General features: G+C 39.6%; 1 protein-coding gene across 1 annotated transcript in view; it reads right to left on the bottom strand.

The window, feature by feature from the left end:
* ank2a (ankyrin 2a, neuronal) overlaps positions 1–20,700 on the bottom strand; it is a 92,672-nt gene that overhangs the window by 62,421 nt on the left and 9,551 nt on the right. Inside the window, exons 2-13 of the mRNA XM_072383310.1 lie at positions 12,012–12,113; positions 6,011–6,109; positions 3,995–4,093; positions 3,775–3,873; positions 3,480–3,665; positions 1,993–2,091; positions 1,458–1,556; positions 1,201–1,299; positions 839–1,036; positions 500–598; positions 288–386; positions 57–155 (exon numbers count right to left, since the gene is read on the bottom strand). Of these exons, the coding sequence (XP_072239411.1) occupies positions 57–155; positions 288–386; positions 500–598; positions 839–1,036; positions 1,201–1,299; positions 1,458–1,556; positions 1,993–2,091; positions 3,480–3,665; positions 3,775–3,873; positions 3,995–4,093; positions 6,011–6,109; positions 12,012–12,113 (1,377 nt within the window). The remainder of the gene's footprint in view (positions 1–56; positions 156–287; positions 387–499; positions 599–838; positions 1,037–1,200; positions 1,300–1,457; positions 1,557–1,992; positions 2,092–3,479; positions 3,666–3,774; positions 3,874–3,994; positions 4,094–6,010; positions 6,110–12,011; positions 12,114–20,700) is intronic.

Genomic DNA, 20,700 nt, shown 5'->3' on the forward strand with positions numbered 1-20,700 from the left:
GAATGGGATTTACTGTAAATAAAGGAAACAACCTTTAACTGCCGATGCGGACTCACCCTGGCCATGGCATCCACTAACGCTCCATTTCTCAGCAAACAGCGAACCACTTCCATCTGTCCTGCCCGCGCTGCCATGTGGAGCGCTGACTCACCACGCTAGTATGCAATGACACAACATTTAAGAGCAGAAGGACTCTGAGCTGAATGAAAACTTGGATGTAAGAACATCCTCAGGCATTAGCACTGAGTAAACTGACCACTGAGCGGAAAGAAAAAAACACTACTCACAATGTTACGGACATCAGGAGAGGCTCCATTCTGCAGCAGAAGTAGAACAATGTTGAGGTGACCCATGAAAGCTGCTACATGGATGGGAGTCAAACCAGACTGGAACAAGGAAGATGAAACATACGGGAACAAAGACAAGTATGATGTTAAAAAACATGATGATAAAAGGAAAAAAACTGACAGCATTTGCATATGCAATCCTTAGAGCTGACCTCAGTGATTGCCTGGATGGAGGCACCATATTTAACCAGCAGTTCCATCACCTTCACTCGGTTTTTCTTACAAGCGATGTGGAGAGGAGTGAAACCATTCTAGTAGAAAGAGCAAGAGAAGAATGAACAGGTGTACACTTCATTCCTGTATTATCTGCAGCCAGGGGAGGAATGTTATTGTACTTCATTGCTGGACCCTTACTGTACAGCTGGTTTGGCATTTCTCTTTTTTTAGAGAGGAATGATGACTTCTAAACTGCACACTGGTTAATCCAGTTAAGTATGAGTCTGTGACAATGCCTCTATTGGTGCTGCTGTCACAGTTATTTGAATTCCTACCAGTGCTCTAGCATTAGGATTGGCCCTCTTGTCCAGGAGGAGCTTGGTGACTCTGTAGTGGCCACAGTGAGCCGCGACATGCAGTGCCGTGAGGTAGTCAAGGGTAACATCATCAACAGGCGCCTTGTGTTGCAGCAGGAGTTTCACACATTCTATGTGGTCACCCTGGGCTGACATGTGCAGTGGGGACAGTCCGTTCTGTATGGAAGCAAGAACAGGTCAGAGAGTGGTGGCAGAGACAAGGGAGATAGGAGATAAAAGATTGCAACACAACTGTATCTTGCAGTAGAATTAAAAGCAGCATAATTTTAGAGCAAAAGACTGAAGTATGCTGAAGCAGTGACATCACAGTCGGACACTACCTTGGTTCTTGCTAAAATGGGTGCTCCTCTTTCCAGGAGAAGCTCCAATGCAGGGTCATGTCCACTCCTGGCCGCACAGTGCAGGGGGGTCAGACCATCCTGTGGGACGATCACATATTTATAGATGAGGGCACAAACACATAAACACGTGCCTGTAATTGCAGTATGTCACAATAAAGCTGTCACCATAAGTTGGCAGATGAGTTGTTTCATTTAAAAAAAAAAAAGTGGATGTCCAGAATCTAAACAAGCCTCACCCTTGTTTTAGCATCTATCTGAGCACCTCGATCCAGCAACAGAGCCACCATGTTGGTGTTGCCTCTCTTGGAGGCCACATGAAGAGGCGTTATCCCATTCTGCCAAAGCAGACAAGGAGCAAAGAGAAAAGTACAGTTTGCCACAAAAACTGATGGAATGACATTCTCAAAAATGCAACCCAATAATATTTATTCTTTTATGAGCAGGAAATTAAATTACACCAAGAGCTTGAATATTTTGTATAACATTTATGTTTCTGCTTCTATTGGGTAAAAAGGTATAGACAGAAAAAACTACCTAGCTACGTAAATGTATCAGTCTCAGCCGAAAACATGCAGGAGGCAATAACGACATGACAGATGTAAATGTAGTTGTTAAAACTTAGATTTAAAGGGAAAGTTAGAATATGGAATAGCAAGCAGACTGTTTTGTAAGGGTCAAAATACAAACAGTCGCACACATCAAGTTTTAATAGACAGAGTGGAACAAAGACCAAGAGTCTTTATTTGTTGAGAAGAAGAAATGGGGCTCTACCCTGGCCGTGAAGTCAACAGCGGCCCCTCTGTTCAGCAACAGGGTGGAGACGTTCACGTTACCATAGTGAGAAGCGATATGCAGGGGGGTGAAACCACTCTGTTTATGACAGACAAGAACAGAGTGCAGAGGAAGAGGGTGAGAGGCACAAAACAGATGAGAGAGAGAAAGAAGGAAGGAAAGGAAAGAAAGCAAGAGAGAAAGAAAGAAAGGTGTATCTGTGGTAGATACATGAAAGAACCCTGATTCTATTGAAGTGTAATGACAAGGCAGCGTGCTTAAAAAAGACACCAGTATGAGAAGAAACACTATAAATGAGCACATCCTAAAATAGCACATGCAATATATAATGCATGCAAAACTCAATATATCTGCTGTGCTTGCTAAAAAAAAACCAACTATTGTGTTTATGGATATTTAAAGACAAAAAAGGTTGCAATGAAGGACAATAAGCGACCAAAACTGAAGACAGAGCAACTATATGTCGGCTTGAAACCATGTGTATCTTCTTCAAAAGACAGGTGAAGTTTCACATAAAAGCTACAAACACAAATATCTACAGTACACTTTTGTAGGGCGATTAACTCCTTACCTTCCCGTTCTGATAGACATGGTGCAATTTAATTAAGAAACAAAGTTAACTTAAAGATCCACAAAGTGTATCAGAGAAGAAAAACAATGACACCAACATGCTCCAAAGTACTCATGCTGTAGGTAAGGCAGAGAGAAAGAGTCATGAATGAAGAAGTAAAAATGTATCTGTCAATGTTTAACACTGACATTCTGTAACACAAAGACATTTTGAAACTTTTTAAAAACCCCTTTAAACATAAAAAAGAAATCCTGAAGCAAGTCATTGGTAATCAAACTATTAATATCGATAGCCATGCAGAGTGTGACAAAGCATGGTGAGATCCATGCATTCATATTCATAGTACATAAATCTGACGTGCAGGATTTCCCTATGTCACAAAAGTCCCCATTAAGTAAGGGGCAAGTCAGCACAAAAGAGCTGATATAGATGATGAAAGGTGACTAAACAGAATCAGATGAAGAGGTGATGAGTCAGTATACCTCTGTGGTTCTATTGACCATCATCTGGTTAGGATGCATTGAGAGAGAAAGAGGGGATAGGGTGTAGGATTGTTAAGGAAAGGACTTCACAACTGGAATATAAAACACAGGCAAAGATAAGGAAGCACACAGCAAGGTGCAATAGGAGGGGCCAGCTCTGCCAGCTTTATTATATTCTGTAAAGTGCATGCAAATCATCAATGAATTGAATGAAACTGGCATTTTGATACATTATTGTACACTTCTTGCTACTTCCCTGCTTACTTCTGTTATTTCCTCGTTAATGCTACTTTCATGCCTGTTATATATACACCCTCCCCTTCCTTCTGTTTCTATTCTCCCTTTATATCTCTTCCTCCACTTCCATTAAACCTTCTCCTCCTTTAAACAGTTTGTTTGGTTCCCTCCCTCACCTTAGATTGGACATCAGCGTTGTGGTCATTCTGGAGCAGGAGTGCAGCAGACTTGGTGTCGTCTTTGCGTGCTGCTATGTGCAGAGCAGGCAGGCGGACCTTACCCTTTGTGTCATGCTCCAAAAGCAGGGAGACAACTGAGTTGTGGCCCTGCTGGAGAGCGATTGCAAGAGGAGTGAATCCATCCTAGAAAGTCGAGAAAAAAAAAGAAAAAGAAAAAAAAGGTTTCAATTCATTTGGGAAAAAACAGAGGAACTCATTCATACATATATAGGAATTTCACACTCAAACATACCTCTGTTGCAATGCTTTGGTTCCCTTCATTTTCCAACAGGTATCGCACCACCTCCAAATGGTTCTCCTGGGCTGCCATGTAGAGTGGAGTGAAGCCATTCTGTAGAGACAAAAGCATAAAGCACATGCACATACATACAGTTTAATAGAAGTTAACATCTTGTTCTTGGCTGTAAACTTTTTAATGCATTTCCTTCCCTAATAATTGTTAAAATTCTCACCTGTGACTGAGAATTGACATCTGCTCCCCTGTTCACCAAAAGTCTGACTACTTCTTTTTGTCCAGCCAGTGAGGCAATGTGGAGGGCACTGTTTCCTTTCTGCAAAGAAAAGGTCAGATTGAGAGCAACAAGCAAGTGTGCAGCCTGTGTAGATATGTTCAAAATCAGAGTTGATTGATAAAGGTGTAGATATAAAATGTGTGATGGGACACAGAAATCTCTTTATTTTAATTTTTTGGTCCAGGTCATTACCTGGACCAAAAAATTAATACGGCGGAAGTATCAATTGCTATCTCCACACTGAAACAAAGGGCAAACACTGAAGATTCAGAAATTGTGCCCGTAAAATAAGCCATTAGGACTTCGGTAAAGGTGCAACTTGAATTTGAAAGTTTTTGAGCGAATAATCATGAATCTATGCACAACCGTAAGTTAGCAATTGTCATCGGCAAGGTAGTCTCACCTAGCACTCTATTGGCTATATTACTGTCAATGGGACCATAGGACTTGAAACTACTAATTGAGTGACTTAAAGTGCCTCTGATAAAAATGAAGTTTTTGAAGCTGCGTCTTTGGTCGTCTAGGCCGAGCCAGGCTAGCCGGCTATCAGCAGCATATCCAGAAAGCTGTGACATCACTACTGAGAAGGTGGCACTGCTACACCACATAAGTATAATGAAAAGAACTTGTACAGGAAGTACAATATTAATACACAAGCAAAATTATACTGCTTCAACTTCACTGTTTCGCTTTTAAGTGGTTTTTGATGTTTTTGTAACATTTACTATAGCTGTTCTTTGGTTTTGATGGGTAGTACAGATGCTTTAGAGATGAACCAGCTTGAACACACTTCACTTCAGGTCTTATTGTTACTCAAATGCGCTACTCCCACAGGGTGAAACGGGTTCGAACATTTGGAAGGTGCATAATCTGAAATCACACGAAAGTGCCAGGAGTGACAGCTATTGTGAAGTTAATTTTGGTGCACCAGGGAGATGACGACGACTATAAACCAAACATAAGGGCAGCTGGCAGCAGTGACCAGTGCTAAGCTAACCTATGGGAACTGGCCATGGCAGAGCGCGGTAAAGTCAGGTATAACATATAGGGAAAACAGAGTTTTAAGCTGGTCGGTGGAGAAGTGGGTGGGGTCAAATGTTCATATTCATAGATCCCCATTCACTGAATGAGGACAAAATTGCAGAGTCATACACAAGACATTTAAGGCCATGAGAACTTTTTGTGGCCAGAACCTAAAAATGCACAATCTGACAGGATTACTACTGGAGTGGGACTTTAACAATGTGTCAAACAATCACTACTGTTCTAATAAAGTATCATTCAGCAGGAGAGGTACAGCTCTCTTCCTGGAACAGGTGTGAACAACAGCTGCAAATTTGCATTTAAAGTGACAGACACTGGGACAGATGTTTATAACAGGTCTGAAACCTCGGGTATTAGAGACATGGAGAATGAATGATGTGTTACATTTTCAGCTGAAACTTGAAAGTCATTCAGTGTGGACATGTAAGAATTAGATTAACATTTTAAAATGACATGCCCCCTCTATTATCTCTTTCTCAAAATCCAAACAACATATCTGTTGTAATTTTCAGGAGATGAGTTACAATGAACGCCACTGAGCGTAATTATGTCAGTCCAAGGACATAAGCAGCATAGTGACAGATTCCATGTCAGCTGTCCACTCACTGCTAGCTTTTAAATGTGAAGCACAAGATATAAGCAGCATATACTACACACTCACTTATTACTCTTGCTCCATCAAACTTAAGGTTGAATATGTATATATGATGCAAGTTTGGACCCACTTCCTCTCTTTTAAAACAGAGGACTTGAGGGAATTTCAGAAAGTAATACAAACTCTTCTTCCTCCATCCTTTATTTTTTCTTTGACATGTGATCTTCTATCTTCCCCCATGCAGGGCTGAGTATCAGCTGATGGAAAGTTGATACAGAATAACAGTCATAATAACACTAATTAGTTTGTGTTTGCACCTTGGTGGATGAGTCAACAGGTGCTCCTCTCTGCAGCAGTTCCTCCACTAAATCTGTGTGCCCCTCCTTAGCTGCCAGGTGCAATGCATTGAGTCCATTCTGCAAAGACAATATTAACATTACATTCAAAAGAAAACAGATAAGCTAAATTAATTATTATATAACGCCAAGATAGTCATGGATTTACTTTACAAACAGAAAGTGTCAAAATGGGAAACATACATTCAAACATTATCGAGGCATTTTATGCAGGGAATAGATGTGATAATAACAGTGTAATCCTGTGCATTGAAATATAATATTCCTGCAATAAATGCATACCTACTTATTTGAATATCATAAAATTGTTGAGACAAGATAAACCTTTGTTAAAATATGGAGTAAAATGAGCAGCAATAATCCAAGCTGTACATGTTATTGTATTTGTCCACCATCTGAACTTTTACTGGAGCCCTTTTGTATATATTGCGACGTAAAAACAGCATTTCATGCTTCCATTTTCAAATCAGACAAACTCAGACGATTTAGGCTATCTATACTCAGAAAGTGCTGCATCTGTCATGGAAAAAAATAGCATTTTCTTCCCCTCTGGGAACATCAAAGGCCTCAGATCCATCAAAACAGATCTGCACATAAGTAGCAGCACAGGAGGAGGGCAGAGCCTAAATGTTTCACACTCACAACAGAAAAGATCTATTCATTTAATACACATGCACACATATCTCCTCTGAGCCAGAGGTGTGTAGAGAAGAAAGATTCACCTCATCCTCCTTTTCTTCCATTTCGTGTCCTTTTGAAAGTTAGACAGAACTTCAAAGTGTTTGCTTATCCTTCAGATTCCCTGCTCCTTAAAAGCCACTGTCAGTCCTGTTCTGTCAGTTTGTTCTGTGTATATATCTTCTTCCTTCTTAAATGGTGCTCAAACATGGATTTCAAGGTGATCAAGCTCCATTCGGTTCCTTGACTATCCCCTTTTCCGCAGGCTCAGTGAAGCGGCCCGGATTACAAAGAGTAGCTGTTCTGCTGCTAACTCGTCTGATTCCTTCTCTGCTGCATGTGCAACATGCACATACACACAATTAAGAAAATAGACACACATCCCCTCTCGCTTGCTCTCTGAGTTGCGAAATGCCAAACAGGCAACAGGGTGTAATGTTTCTGCTCAGTCATAGACACTATGTGGGACACACACACACACACACACACACAAAGATAGATGGTCATTTTTAGATGCCAATGAAAATGTCAAGCTTTCAAAAGGAGAATGAAGTGGGCATTCCTGAAAGGCCAAAGTGTTCAAGAGGGTGTCTAGTTGAGGGCACGTGATATGACTTTAAAAGGTAAAAATGATGCTTAAAGTAAATTATCATTTGCCATACACAGTACTGCTATAGGTTAGCTCTACTTTGTGTCTTTGCCCTGTGATTTATGCACATTTACACTTTCTTTTGCTGTGATGAGTGTGCATATCCCGAGCTTGAGATGTTTGCCTCACTTTGCTTTGGAGAAATGCTCATCACTTTTATCAGGTCAAACAGCAAAAGCTTCAAGTGTCATCACCTCAGTAAATTAGAAATTATGACAGAGTAAGTCGGTCTGTCTGTCAGTCAGATGGTGCCCCGGTGACAAGAGAAATGAAACAATGCCCAAATAAGGGACCAGACGCTCTTTGCTGACATTTGAACAAGCAGGAGAGTCTGTGTTAGCGTCAGATGTAAAATGGCGGACCCTGACACAGCAAAAACAGATGCAATCTTTTTAGAGTGTTTCAATCACATCTAAACCATTATGTATTCCAGGAGAGACAAGCATAACCACTAACAAACACACATATGTACACACCCTGTCACACAAACTGATCTAAAGCTCCTTTTGCTCTGAGCTGAACTGTAAGTGAAAGCTTCATTTAGCTAATGGACGTTCAGCCTCAGCAGTTTGAAGCTCCCCCCCGCAGGACAGAAACTGATGACCTCCGTCCAGCGCAGATTAATGTTTTCACTCCTTTTGACCATTGACCCAAGTGGTCACATTTATGTGGTGTTGCTTTAAGGACACAAGTGTCACGTGAGGATAAATGTAGGGGGCAAGAAAAGGGGAAATAAAATAAATGCATGCAGCTTAAAGAGTAATATCACTCACAAAGGATTAACAGTAGATTAGAGAAAAGGTCTAGGCTTCAATTGTGGAGCAGAACAGCTCATATACACAAAAGCACACACAGCTCAGGCACAATCTCTCACACAAATACACCAACAGATAAGTCTATTATAGTAAACCCAAAATGGAATGTCCCCTTTTTCCTCTCAGTAGCTCTTACATTCACAAAGACACACTGCTTGAAAACTGGTAAAGAAGTTTTCTACCAAGACAGTTATCTGTATTTGTTAGCCTCATTCATAAAATCAGTTCAACACAGAGGCATACTAATATGACTGTGCCTTTGGCAGACTCGAAATATATCTCTTTCCTTCTCTTTAACTTGTGTGGAACGCTCCCTGCCACTGGCACCAGACACTGCCAGTGACTTTTCAGTTGATGCTTTCTAAGATTGGACTCTTCAGTTACAAATGAACACACTGCTAACGTTCAGGTTTAAATAAGCTAGGCAATGCGATTTAGATTTGTATGATTTCATACCTTGTGATTTTCTTACCATCATATCAGTGAGTCTGTGGGCTATGTTGCTAATGTGTGCTTTTACTGATAATGACTTTGCAATTGCATATGAAGTGCTTTTCCTCTAATATTACTTTGCTCATTTCCTTGAGAGGTGGACCTGTAGTATTATAGTGGTTGTGGAGGTATTTCATTCACTAAGATTCAATATCTCTTTGAGAACAGTAAAACCACTGATTGTTGTGTTTAACTTCTCAGCTATCATCAACACTAGAGACGATTCAGCTTAACCTGTTACTGGATTAGTTCCAAACTAACGTGAGTTCAGATTTCAGTTTTACTACACCCAAAATATCCTTCCGTTTGAAGTTAAATGGAGGGCTTGTAGATATGTGTAGCCTTACACAGGCAATACCACTGAGACAAAAAGATGTTTGTGTAATATGTGTGTTCAAATTTATAACCTCAGATAGATCTGCACTCATCAGTTCTCCGATACAATTTGAAATGAACAGATTGGGTGGCATGTACCTAATATCATTCCCTAAAAACAAAATAACACCTATGCTACAGTCTATGGGCCTCCAAACACATACAGAGTCAGACTAAATGAGGGCATCGCTGAGATACATATGAAAATGTCAGCCAAACTTTTGATCACCTGACAAGGTCTCAAATTTCATCATCTGACACTGAAATACTATCAAGGGCAGAGCTCTCCTGTTGCAAGACATGGAGTGTGTGTGTGTGTGTGTGTGTGTGTGTATGCACACAAGCACAGCCATGTATAGTCAGCCTTGAACAAAACAAAACTCACGGTCTCTATGTCAACAAATAGTGGAGCTATGAGTGGTCACCTGCTACTTCCTCGCAACCAGCCAGTTTCAGTCCGATGTATAAATAGTTGCTGTTAATTTTTCCTCAGAATTACAAAAGGCCAACAGCAATGAGACAGTAGCGTATAACATATGCACACCCACACACAACACATAGGCTCATTTAACATCCTCCTTTGAGCTACCTTGTGACTTCTGCAAATCATAATGCGACAGAGGGGATGACAGAGCTGCAGGGGGAAGGAATGCGCCTGAGGGTGGGTATGGGGGGTTGAGAGCAGCTGTCAGTGGGAAACAGACCCCCACAAATGTAACAAGGATTGATGGGGGGGCACAAGTATAGAAATGACGGTGGTTATAATAGTGGTGGTTTGCTTAGGCATGTGCTGAGCGAGCCAAATTCTGTGATGCCAATATGACACAGTAGAGCAGAGACTAGCTTAAACTGGTTTGAAAAGCAAACCCCTGGTTTGTATCACATGTACTGTGTTTTAATAAGAATATGTATATTGTGGTGTCCAATTCAGGCAGTTCTTGAGTTTATGATTAATATTTGGAGGGTAAAACTTGAATTATATAAAAGTAAACTGTATTCTACACTGTCTACTCAATACATGAGAAATGCTTTTACCTCAAACAAGATTGATTAGTTAACTGTAGTATGGCTAGATTTATTTGTCCAAACCTTGATACCATCATCATCCTTTTTCATTGATAACAATCTCAAACTAAGTGCTTACAAGACTTTTTGTCTCTACATTATGTTTTGATGACAAACCTTTGGATATTTACAGGTGCAAGAGAATACCGTAGATTATTTTGAAAGTAGTGACTGAATTGGCCAACATGTGCCAGCTATCTTAAATTATGGTAATCAGAGATGACTGACATGAAGAAAAATCAACAGTAGAACTCATGGCAGTGTTTGATAGTGAAAGTAAGAGCACTTTCACATGCACAATGCAAAGTGAACTCAAGTGTTTGGACTTAACAACTGTGAGCCTTTAGAAAACCACTTATCATGAGGTTTATCAAAAAAAAAGAAAAAAAAAAGAAGAAAAGCTTCAATTTGCTCGGGAGCATAAATACTGGACTCTGGAGCAATGGAAAAAGGTCACATGGTCTGATGAATCCACTTTATTCTGTTTCAGAGTGATGGGCACTTTAGGATAAGACGAGCAGCGGTACAGCAGCCATCATGCATACAGCTTAATGTACAAGCCTGTGGAGGCAAAACATGACGTCATCTCAAAATACAGAGTGACCATGAACGAGTGGTTAAGGGAGCACGAGACATCATTTTCACACATGGTTTGGCCACCAAAAAGTCCCAACCTTAACCCGGTTAAGAATTCCCTGGATGTGCTAGAGAAGGCTTTATGTAACGGTCTGACTCCAGCATCACCACAGCTGTTCCAGTGTGGGTGAAAGACTGAAATCCCATATTAGATATTATTAGCTATAAGAAGCACTAGATTTCTGTCTTGAGGTCTCCATTCAGATGAATAACTCCCTTCAAAGTTGTGTCTTATTCGCATGTTTTCAGCATGTTCTGACAAGTCGACGTGGTATATCACCGGTTTGAAGTAGGAGGGGAGAAAAGAATGCAGATCACCAAGGGCGTAAGTTTGGTCTTAACTTTCGTGGGGACACTACCCTCCTCTCACACACACACAGAAAAAAATAAAATAGTCACTGAATTAAGCTGACCAAGAAAATACTTGGATACTTGATCAATTGAAGACCTAACAGTCCAGCTGCTGCTTGCACAACCTGCACTACATCTGTACTGGATCTCCGAGTTTCCTGAATGATAAATAATGCATCAATGAATAAAATGTAGACCTTATATGATGACTATATGCATTACACTTTTCAAACTTACACTAACACTTTTCCATAGTAGAATGAGTGTCTACGTTAGCCGAGAAGGCTAGCATAGTGTGGGTAGTTACTTACTCTACTGACTCTTTGGGTGGTGAAATAACTTTTCTCTCTTTCTCTTTTCTCTTGTCTCTTTTCTTTTTTAGTGACATTTTCTTTTTACAAAGCAGAAACCCGGGCAAAAATGTTGAGACCAAACGAAATATTAATGTGAGGATTTGCTTTCATGATTTTGTGGCGTCAAGCCTGTCTGCAACAGCCAATCTGATGTGTCAGCGCGTCTCCTCGTTGGGAGCGGTGACAAGAGGGGCATGCTGACCCTTCAGCCAATCAAATGGCAGCATATCTTACCTTGTTGCATTGCTGGTTACACTGAACATTGCATCGAGAGGGCAATACTTATCTACAAATGCTTAATACTACGAATGAGTTTGTGAAAAATATTATATTTAATGCATTATGTAAACAAAAAAAAAATGTTAGATTAGAATATTATCAAAAATATTGGTAGGGATAACTCTGTCTTTCCCAAACTTTGGTTGTGACTTGTCCCTCTGGTCGCTATGCAAACTTATGCCCTTGCAGATCACACACAGCAACAGAAACAGTACCGGTGTTGAGAATCAAATGTAGCCTGTGTCGTGGTTTGTCAGAGGTTTTCTTACCTGGTTACAGGTGCCAATGTCTACTCCATTTTTGAGGAATTCAAGGACTTTGTCAGTGTTTCCTGCTCGAGCAGCCCGGAGAAAACTGGTGTTACTGTCAGACTGGAGGGGGAAGACAGATATCAGGCTAACATTAGAAACTCAAACACGAGAAATATAAGCATTTCTAATGACACCAATCACATTTCTCTTTTTGTTTTGATAAATCAAATCTATGTGGAAATGAGATTTTTGCCCTTTTTACATCAGCAGAAAAACATCCATTTCATGCGAAAAGCTAATATGTGTTGCATGGTTTTCTGAAAGTCAGGCTGCTTGTAATAGAGTCTGAATAAGAAAATCAACCATTATGTAGCGGATAAAACACACACACATGCACATCTCTATCACATTACATGATCATTCACTTCCAGCAGAGCCTCAACCTTACATCAAACCAGGTCTTCACACAAAAATGTTCTGATTTACGTTAATTTTACGAGTTGAAACCCAAAGCCGTGAGCACAGTAAATCTGTGTTTCACTGGATTTCTGTGTATAAAACCACTGAAATGAAAGTTTAACACTGAACCAAGCAAAAGTGGTGACCCACTTCTCCTACTCTTAAAAGGATGTAACAGAAGGACAGCACCATCCACGTGTTTTTTTCATCTGAGCTCCATTCAAAATCAACCCCTCCTTCAACATTCCACGGCTGCATATCTCACAGTGGCCATAAATAACTCTCCAAAACAGTGTGAGAGTTTAAAAGGCCAAGAGTGGATCTGATTTAGAAGCTTATGTTGATATCAAGAGGAATCAATTCCACCAATGTTTTTTTTTTGTTTTTTTTACTATTGCCATAAACAGAACATGTTTTACAGTTGAAAAGGTAAAAGAAATAAAGTGAAATATCAGAAAATTTCTAAATATTTTCTAAACAGCTGCGAATCATTTAAACAAAATGACATATTAAATCTGATTTACTAAATTCTGACAAATAATCAAAGACACTGAAACCTTTCAAAGACAGAACTATTTATCTCACTATGGTATATGTATGGGTTTATACACCCCCCCCAGAAAAAGTGTTTGGTGTCTGAAAACATTTGAACATTGTGCAAAATCACAAGAAAAATCATAAATCAATCAAAAAACAAAAACTAATAAGTTTTAATGTCGCTTTCGGGGAAAAGCGCAGCGAATTAATATATGACGGCATGTTTCGTTTTTGTAAATAACGTAAATTCTTGCCTTATAATCAAGACACTTGTCAGTTAACTATTTGACTATCAACTATCAACAAGTGGAATAATTGTTTAGAAATCATAAAGATGAACTTCATTGTGCTACAGAAACTGAATGTCACAATGACGTGAAGGTATTTATGTGTTAGTCAGACACTGCCGGGTGTTAATGAGCACTATGAGCTTCTCACTATAAGTCAGGCCACACCCCTGTGAAGGATCACAGGTCAAACCTCCCACATGAGGGGTCACCACACATAAATGCACACAATTACTCACAGATACATAGACTCTAGCAGCACAGATGTAAAAGAACTTAATCAGCGCAATTCATGTATCAGAAAATGCAGTCATTAAAGCAGCAGAGACATGGCCTTTCCACCTCTTACCAGTAAATAATCCACCTCAGGTCCAGAGTCAGCAGCCTTGTAGTAATCAGTGTGTTGGTCTAGGTTACTGTCACTCCCATTGGACTTCAACGCTTTATCTGATCCGCAGGCTTTACATGTCGCTGCATTACCCATAGTTACAATCCAACTCAGATATGAATATCCTTACTATACCTGATTATTATGCTCCTCTTAACTCACTTTAGGACGATATAGTATTGCATGGTCCACCAAAGTCCACTCTGCACTTTGCACTAGATAAAACTCCTTTCCATTCTATTTCCCTGATGACTGTCTGCATGAGTCAGTCCTACAGTGCATCAAACGCTTCGTCCAAACTTTCCTAACGTTCCAACAAATCTTACTTTCTTCTCCATTAACACTACCATATCCTTTTCCATCTTCCAATAACTCAACTCCTCAGCCTTTGACACCTCTGGCTCTGTTTCAGTCTGCGTGCTGCATCTAATCCAAACCCATGTGCTCTTCCTTTAGCTTTCCTCTTTCTCAGTAGGCTAACAACTGCAGACATAAACATTTAACACTCACAGTCTCTCCCGCTTGGCTATTTTTACCATTACAGATCATCAGTTCAACCAAGTCCCCAGCCCCTTGCTGTGTGTGACCAAGGCGGGGTGCACGACAGCTGTGTTGCAGTCAGAATGTGGGCTGCGTGGCCTACAGTGCTCCCCCAGAAAATCCAAGAGTCAGGAAGGAGAGACGGAAGTCCAGCAAAAACACAGCAGATCCAATATAACTAACTTTTCTTGCTTAGAATCTAATATTAATTGCTATGCCAAACTCATCGTGAGGGATCCATTTAAATCCTAACTGAACTCCTCTCACATGCTGTGCTCTATATTAACAGGAAACATTTAGATTATGAGCAGAAGAAGCACTCTAACCACAGTGTTTCAGTGTGCTTTTAAGTCTTAGTCAGTATATAATGCATACACAGCACACAGGAGTAGTGTGTGTGTGTGTGCGTGTGTGTGTGTGTGGTATGTTTACTCTGTCAGGGCTCTGAAGTTAAGTTACTCAGGAGGAATATGGCACAGACCTTTCTAAAATCATATGATATCCTATTACAGATGCAGTCAGGTGTGTCTGAGCGAAGGAGTGCTTTTCAGTCTCAGTGTTTTTACTTGTCAGCTTGTCCACATGTCACACTTATCTGTAGGCCAAGAAAACTAGGAGAGACAGAGAACCAGCTATAAGCTACAGGATTTGTGTCAATTGATCCTGAGTCATCCAAGCAGTTAAGGATGCTGGATTATACACTTTACTCTGTCCAAGTGTCTGCTGACATAGGGTAGAAATCAAACCTCTTCTCAGTATTGTATCAGCACTGAAAATGCCAAAGATCACAAAAGCCTCAAAAATTCTAAAATGGACAAAGATTGGTAAGAACAACAGACTTCCGAGATCTGACTATCCAGCCAAAGTGAGTAATTAGATAAGAAAGGCTTTGGTCAGGCAAGTCACGAAGAACCAGCAAGATGAGATCACGAGTTCCTTCTTAGAGAAGGCAAAACCTCCATTATCCCGGCGTTAAATGATGGCCATTCATCACTTAAAGGCACAATGCCAGCTTGCTGCCATTCTACCAAAATTAACTGTCTCAAAAGCAAAAAGCTACTCCAATCAGACATGTTTGCACTCATTAGATCTGAAGACAAATCAATATAATGTGAAGCTAAAGTTTATTCTACTCAAAATATTTGGCAGTGCAACAGACACATTAGCAAAGCTCCAGCAACTGAAGACTGAAGACCTAAAAGTTAGTTAAATTGCTCAACTGAAGGTGGGCACATATGAGGACACGATGCTAAGTTATGTACAGTATCCAAACTTCTCGAGTATACATGCATTTTAATTTGTTTGGTGTACAATTGAGGGCAAGCAAATGTTGTTCAGGAACTACATAAAACTGATTCTGCTTTGTCATTGTGATATATAGTGTGTGAACAGAACAGAAGGAACTGAATCAATGTTAACATGAGTCTGAAACATAGCAGCCTCTGAAAGCTTTTCACATGCATTTCATTTCAGCATGATCACAGTCACATTGTTTGCTGTCACAGCTAGCAGTGCAATGGACATGCAAAATAGATGATTATCCTCATAAAGCTTGATTGGGTAAGATATCAAATCAATAATGAGCCATGTTACAATAGTAGCTCAGTAGGTTGGACATACACCCAATAAACCAAAGGCTAAATATTTGCTGCAGCAGCCTGGTTTTGTTTCCAGTTTGGGCTCTTTGCTGAGGGATTTCCTCTCTTTCTCCATTTTGCCAGTCTAACAGGTAACCCTGTCTAATAGAAGCTAAAACGCCAAACAATATCTATGAAGATGTTAAAACAATTGACTTGATTTTCCTTTTTTGTAAAAATTTTAAACTATTCTCAAGTAACTTGCACATTGTTCCATCACATTTGGACAACACCCTCTCCCACAGACTCCTTCAACTCCTTCAGCCTACAAGTGTTTGTTGAGGAAATTGCAAGTATTTTAAATCTGTTTTACCTGACGCTTTCTCTCAACTTTTTCCCGCTGCCGTTTCCTCTTCTCCTTGGCTTTCTGTAGGGCTCTATATTCTGGATTTAGCTCAAGCTCACGAGCTTTCTTCAGATGTGCTGCAGCATGTGCCATGACCTCACTCTTCTACCTCTTTCTGTCCCAAAAAATGGTTTAAGAGATGTTGAAGATTCACTTTATTAACTTTCATACACGTGACCCGATCAGGCACTAAAACTATCTAATTTTTTTTACCATAAAAAAAGTATTTGAATGTATGAAAAGTAATAAAGATTCACGCTGCATAAACATTATGCAGATAGATCATTTCCACATGATCAAAGCAAAACCACCTTTAAATTAGTGGCAATCCTCAACTAAAAAAATGCCCCCAAAAAATTCCCCTCTCCTCTGGAACAAAAAAAAAAAGAAGCCAGATGTCCTCATGCGCTGCAAAACACGGGTCCACTCGCTCATCAATTCCAAATGGTTTTACATTATCTAATGTGCACAAGCGCAGGAAAGGGAGACAATGACTGAAAACTGTTGAATGATTAGAATAAAATCCATCCAATCACACACCACATATCCCAACATACACACACACACACACACAAATACAGGGAATGATCGAGACCAGATGTACATGAAAACTGTCCTCTGTATGAACAGATGTACCAACAAATGTGCTTTTGTGTATGTGTGTATGCGTGTGTGTGTTGGAATAAGCATGAATGTGATAGTTACTTAATATGTGACCTGCAGTCACAGGAAAATGTTTGCTGTGACAGCTGTTTAGAGAGGCTGCGTGCCACAGCTGCTGTGACAGTGCTCTGCATGAGTGACAGAGGTACACATCAGGAGATGAGGTGGGAGGGTGGAGTGACCAAACTGACTTATTTCAATATTCAAATGTTATATTTAAATTTCATATTCAAATATTTAGAGATTCATCATGAGAATAGATATTTAAATGCAGATCCTGTTACAAAGACTACACAAAAGTCTACGCAAATAAATGAATTACAGATACAAAATGCACATAGAGATAAAAAGCTAAACAGTGTGAGAGTTTAAAGGCTAAAAGTGGATCAGAACAAAACAACAGGAAAGTCACCGTGAGGATGAGGGAAGAAAGGGCTTGAAAATGTCCATTAAATAAAACAAAAAATAAGAACGATGTTAAATAATCAAAGAAAATAATAACATAGCTTAGTTAAAAAAACTAACACAGCAACAAAAATTCCCACGCCTTATTCAAGCAGTCAGAAATCCACAAATGATCAACAAGAGATAGATAAATGCCGTTACATAAGCTTGAGAAACTGAGCCTGGCTTCCTCTGGCAGGGAATTTTTGGAGGACTGTATGACGTAAGCAGCTAGCATAAGCGACTGTTTCAATTCAACTGTCTAATATGTGAGGCATTTTAATTACTTTAACTATTCAATGTGGGCCTCTGGCAAAAATGTTGCTCATATCTGTCTTAAAGGTGGAACTTACACGAGATGTTAGCAGATTTATGCGTATTTATTCATCAAATACATTTCAGTGTTGTGCTCTATAGCTGATTGATGCATTGTTTTAATTTCACTTACACCATGCTGCAACCTTAAGGAACAAAGAGAGAGTGTTCTAAGCAAGAAAAAAGGTTCATTTAATGGGGGGAGAAAAATCTAAATTATCAGGCTAAAAGAGGAAAACAAAAAGAGGTTTGAAAGCAGGGTCATATTGAGTACGGGCTGTATTCTAGTGATTGTCCAATGGGGCACCAGCAAGCACAAAGAAGTCCCAAACTCTTGCAAGGTTTAGGCTTCCCCCTGCATGTGCAGAAAGTGGTCTTGCCTGAATCTCAACTGCGCTATGCCCTTATACCTGCAGCTGATGGAATATAACTTGACAGCTCATGCATCTGAGTGCATGTGTGTGTGTGTAAACCACCAGCAGATAGCTGTCAAGGTCTCTCTCAGTCAAAGCACTTAATGGTAGCAGTTTGAAATTTCAGCACCAGGGACAGGGGCACTATCTCACACCTCTATTTCTGTTCACACATTCTGCCCGATATGTTTCACAGGCTCAGTCAACAAAGACAACAGCATCAGCAACATTTCTTTCTTCTAGTAATCATGAATGGGACACATCTGCTGAATCACTCCACAGCGCAGTCTAAAATGTTTTACTATGGTGCACTGAAACCAGCGCTTCATTTAGTACATGGCAATCCTGCGGTTAGAGGGGAGTGCACTTATCTGTTATTGCACTCTATACCTCTAGCACTCTCTGCTGGAGACATGTGCAAACATCTGTGGATCTCAGATTCAACCTAATAGATGGAATAAATACCAAATAACAAAAGAATGCCATCGCATGAATTACGGTTGACTCGCAGCAGAGCAAAAGAGCCTAAAACACTTAAGTGTGATGCTGCTGAAATGTTCTGTTATGAGCTAGACTAAGAAGAGACAGAACAGGAGAATATAATGAACTCTTCACAATTCCCAGTCATTTTTTATGTCCCTGAAATTAAGTGCCTCAAAAATGCAAATGAGGTATTAAAACATGCAGCACTTTGCATACATCTTAAGTAATTGGAAATCCAAACACTGGATAAAGCAACGTTTATGAGTCATGTTACAATTTGTCAACATATTAGAGTCAAAGGTTTTGCTCAGCATCCCAATGTTTTGGCCCTCTAGGGGCATCATTGAAAATACTTGGTAAAGAATTTTCTCAAAGAGAGGGAAAATAATTACACAGACCAATTCAACAATAAGAATAAAGGTAGCCATTTACACACCGTCATACTGAAGTATTATGGGATTACATTTCAATGACATTAAACATGACATCTCATCATTTAGCTGTGAAGGCACTGAAAAAGGTGCTGGTCAATGTGAGGGGCTATTATTGATATGAACAATGCAAACGCAATGCACTACAGAAAATAAAGACAGATAGAACTGCTCATGTTGGTGTGTGAGTGCCACAGAAGTGGAGGTTTCTGGAATATACAAAAAAAGAAAAACAACAAGAGAACAGTCTTAAAAGCTTTTTATGTATCTTCCACTACTCGGTATAAGATTATGTTGTCATTTTGTGTTTTATATCTGGCATAGTAAGAATAGTTAATGATGCATATCTGTTATTTTAAAGTGCAACCTAATACTGGATACTGAAGCATCCAACATATTGTACACAGCAGGCAAGTCTAGACTTATAGAAATAATAACTATTGTATTTCCTGACCCATTGAGTTTCAGATCTAGCAAACAAAAAATCCATTACAATTGATCAGCTCTACCAAACACACACACAAACAACAACACTATAGTCACTTGTCTGCAAAAAGTATACTTGCATGTATGGTCAGTAACCTCTATTGATCCCTGATGCAAGATAATAAGAATATGGAGAATAGATCATAAAGTTGCAAATAATGTGTGTGTGTGTGCACTGTCCATTTAAGAGTCATATTACACTGACAGAGGACTCCAAAGAGAAGCTGATGCAAGCTCTTGTTTCTGTTGTTTTAGTGGATCTGACACATAAGGAGAGGGTTAATGGTCTGCTTTCCATATTATAGATCCAAAGGCTTTTATTTGGCCCATTAGGATTCCTTGATAGACAGATATGGGAGACGCAGAGACCATTTTGCAACCTTGTGAGAGCTTGTGCAAATACTGCAAACTGCGAATATGTGTAACCAAGTATGTTGGCAAGTTTATTGTCATGCACGTGTGTATGTTTTTGTAAGAGAAACAAATCTTCCAGACTCACATTATATATGTAGCAAATATAAGTGGCTTTAAAAATAATCTAATTCTAATCTGCTCATTTTGAAGGACTGCCTATATACAGATAAACTCTTCATATTTCATATAAGTTGGATGAATGCCTTTACTGAATCAAAACACGTTTTTTTGTAATGTGATGCACAGGATTGGCAGTAAATGAGCGAACTGAGACTGAAAATTTCCTTACCTCTGCTCCTATGTGATCTTATTTGTTTATGTTGCTACAGTGGTGGCGTGCACATTTTGCATCCAGTTGTTGAACTGCTAATGCTACAGTGCTGCCAAGCGAACTTCTGCCAACAATAAGAGTCAGGCCTCACGTTTTAATGGAAGGAGGATCTTTCTTATTTTAAGAGATTTAAATAATCTAGAATTATTAAAGCTTCTACATTCTAATCACAATTTTCAGCCACCTATCAATTGGTCCTCACTGAGAAATGCTTTTTTTTTAAGTCACTTTACGTGACTTAAAAACTGACTTGACAGAATTACAACATATAGATGGCCCCGCTCACTTTAATTTGACTATAAATGCTCTAACTAGAGTCACGATCCATTTAAGCAGGCCATATCATTCTTTTGGCTTTTTAAAAAAAATTATTCACTGTTACGTAGCTTTTTGAGAAAAGCTGTGGCACAAAGTTCAGACAAAATTATTTCTCCTTTAAAGAAGACACCGCTCCTGTACTATCTGACACACCCTGTTTCTAGTCTTAGGTTTTTCTTCACTGATTTGATGACACGCACAGCTAGCAGCTGGTT

Source organism: Leuresthes tenuis, unplaced genomic scaffold (genome assembly GCF_036924035.1).
Source record: "Leuresthes tenuis unplaced genomic scaffold, fLeuTen1.0.hap1 SCAF_4, whole genome shotgun sequence".
NCBI lineage: Eukaryota > Metazoa > Chordata > Actinopteri > Atheriniformes > Atherinopsidae > Leuresthes > Leuresthes tenuis.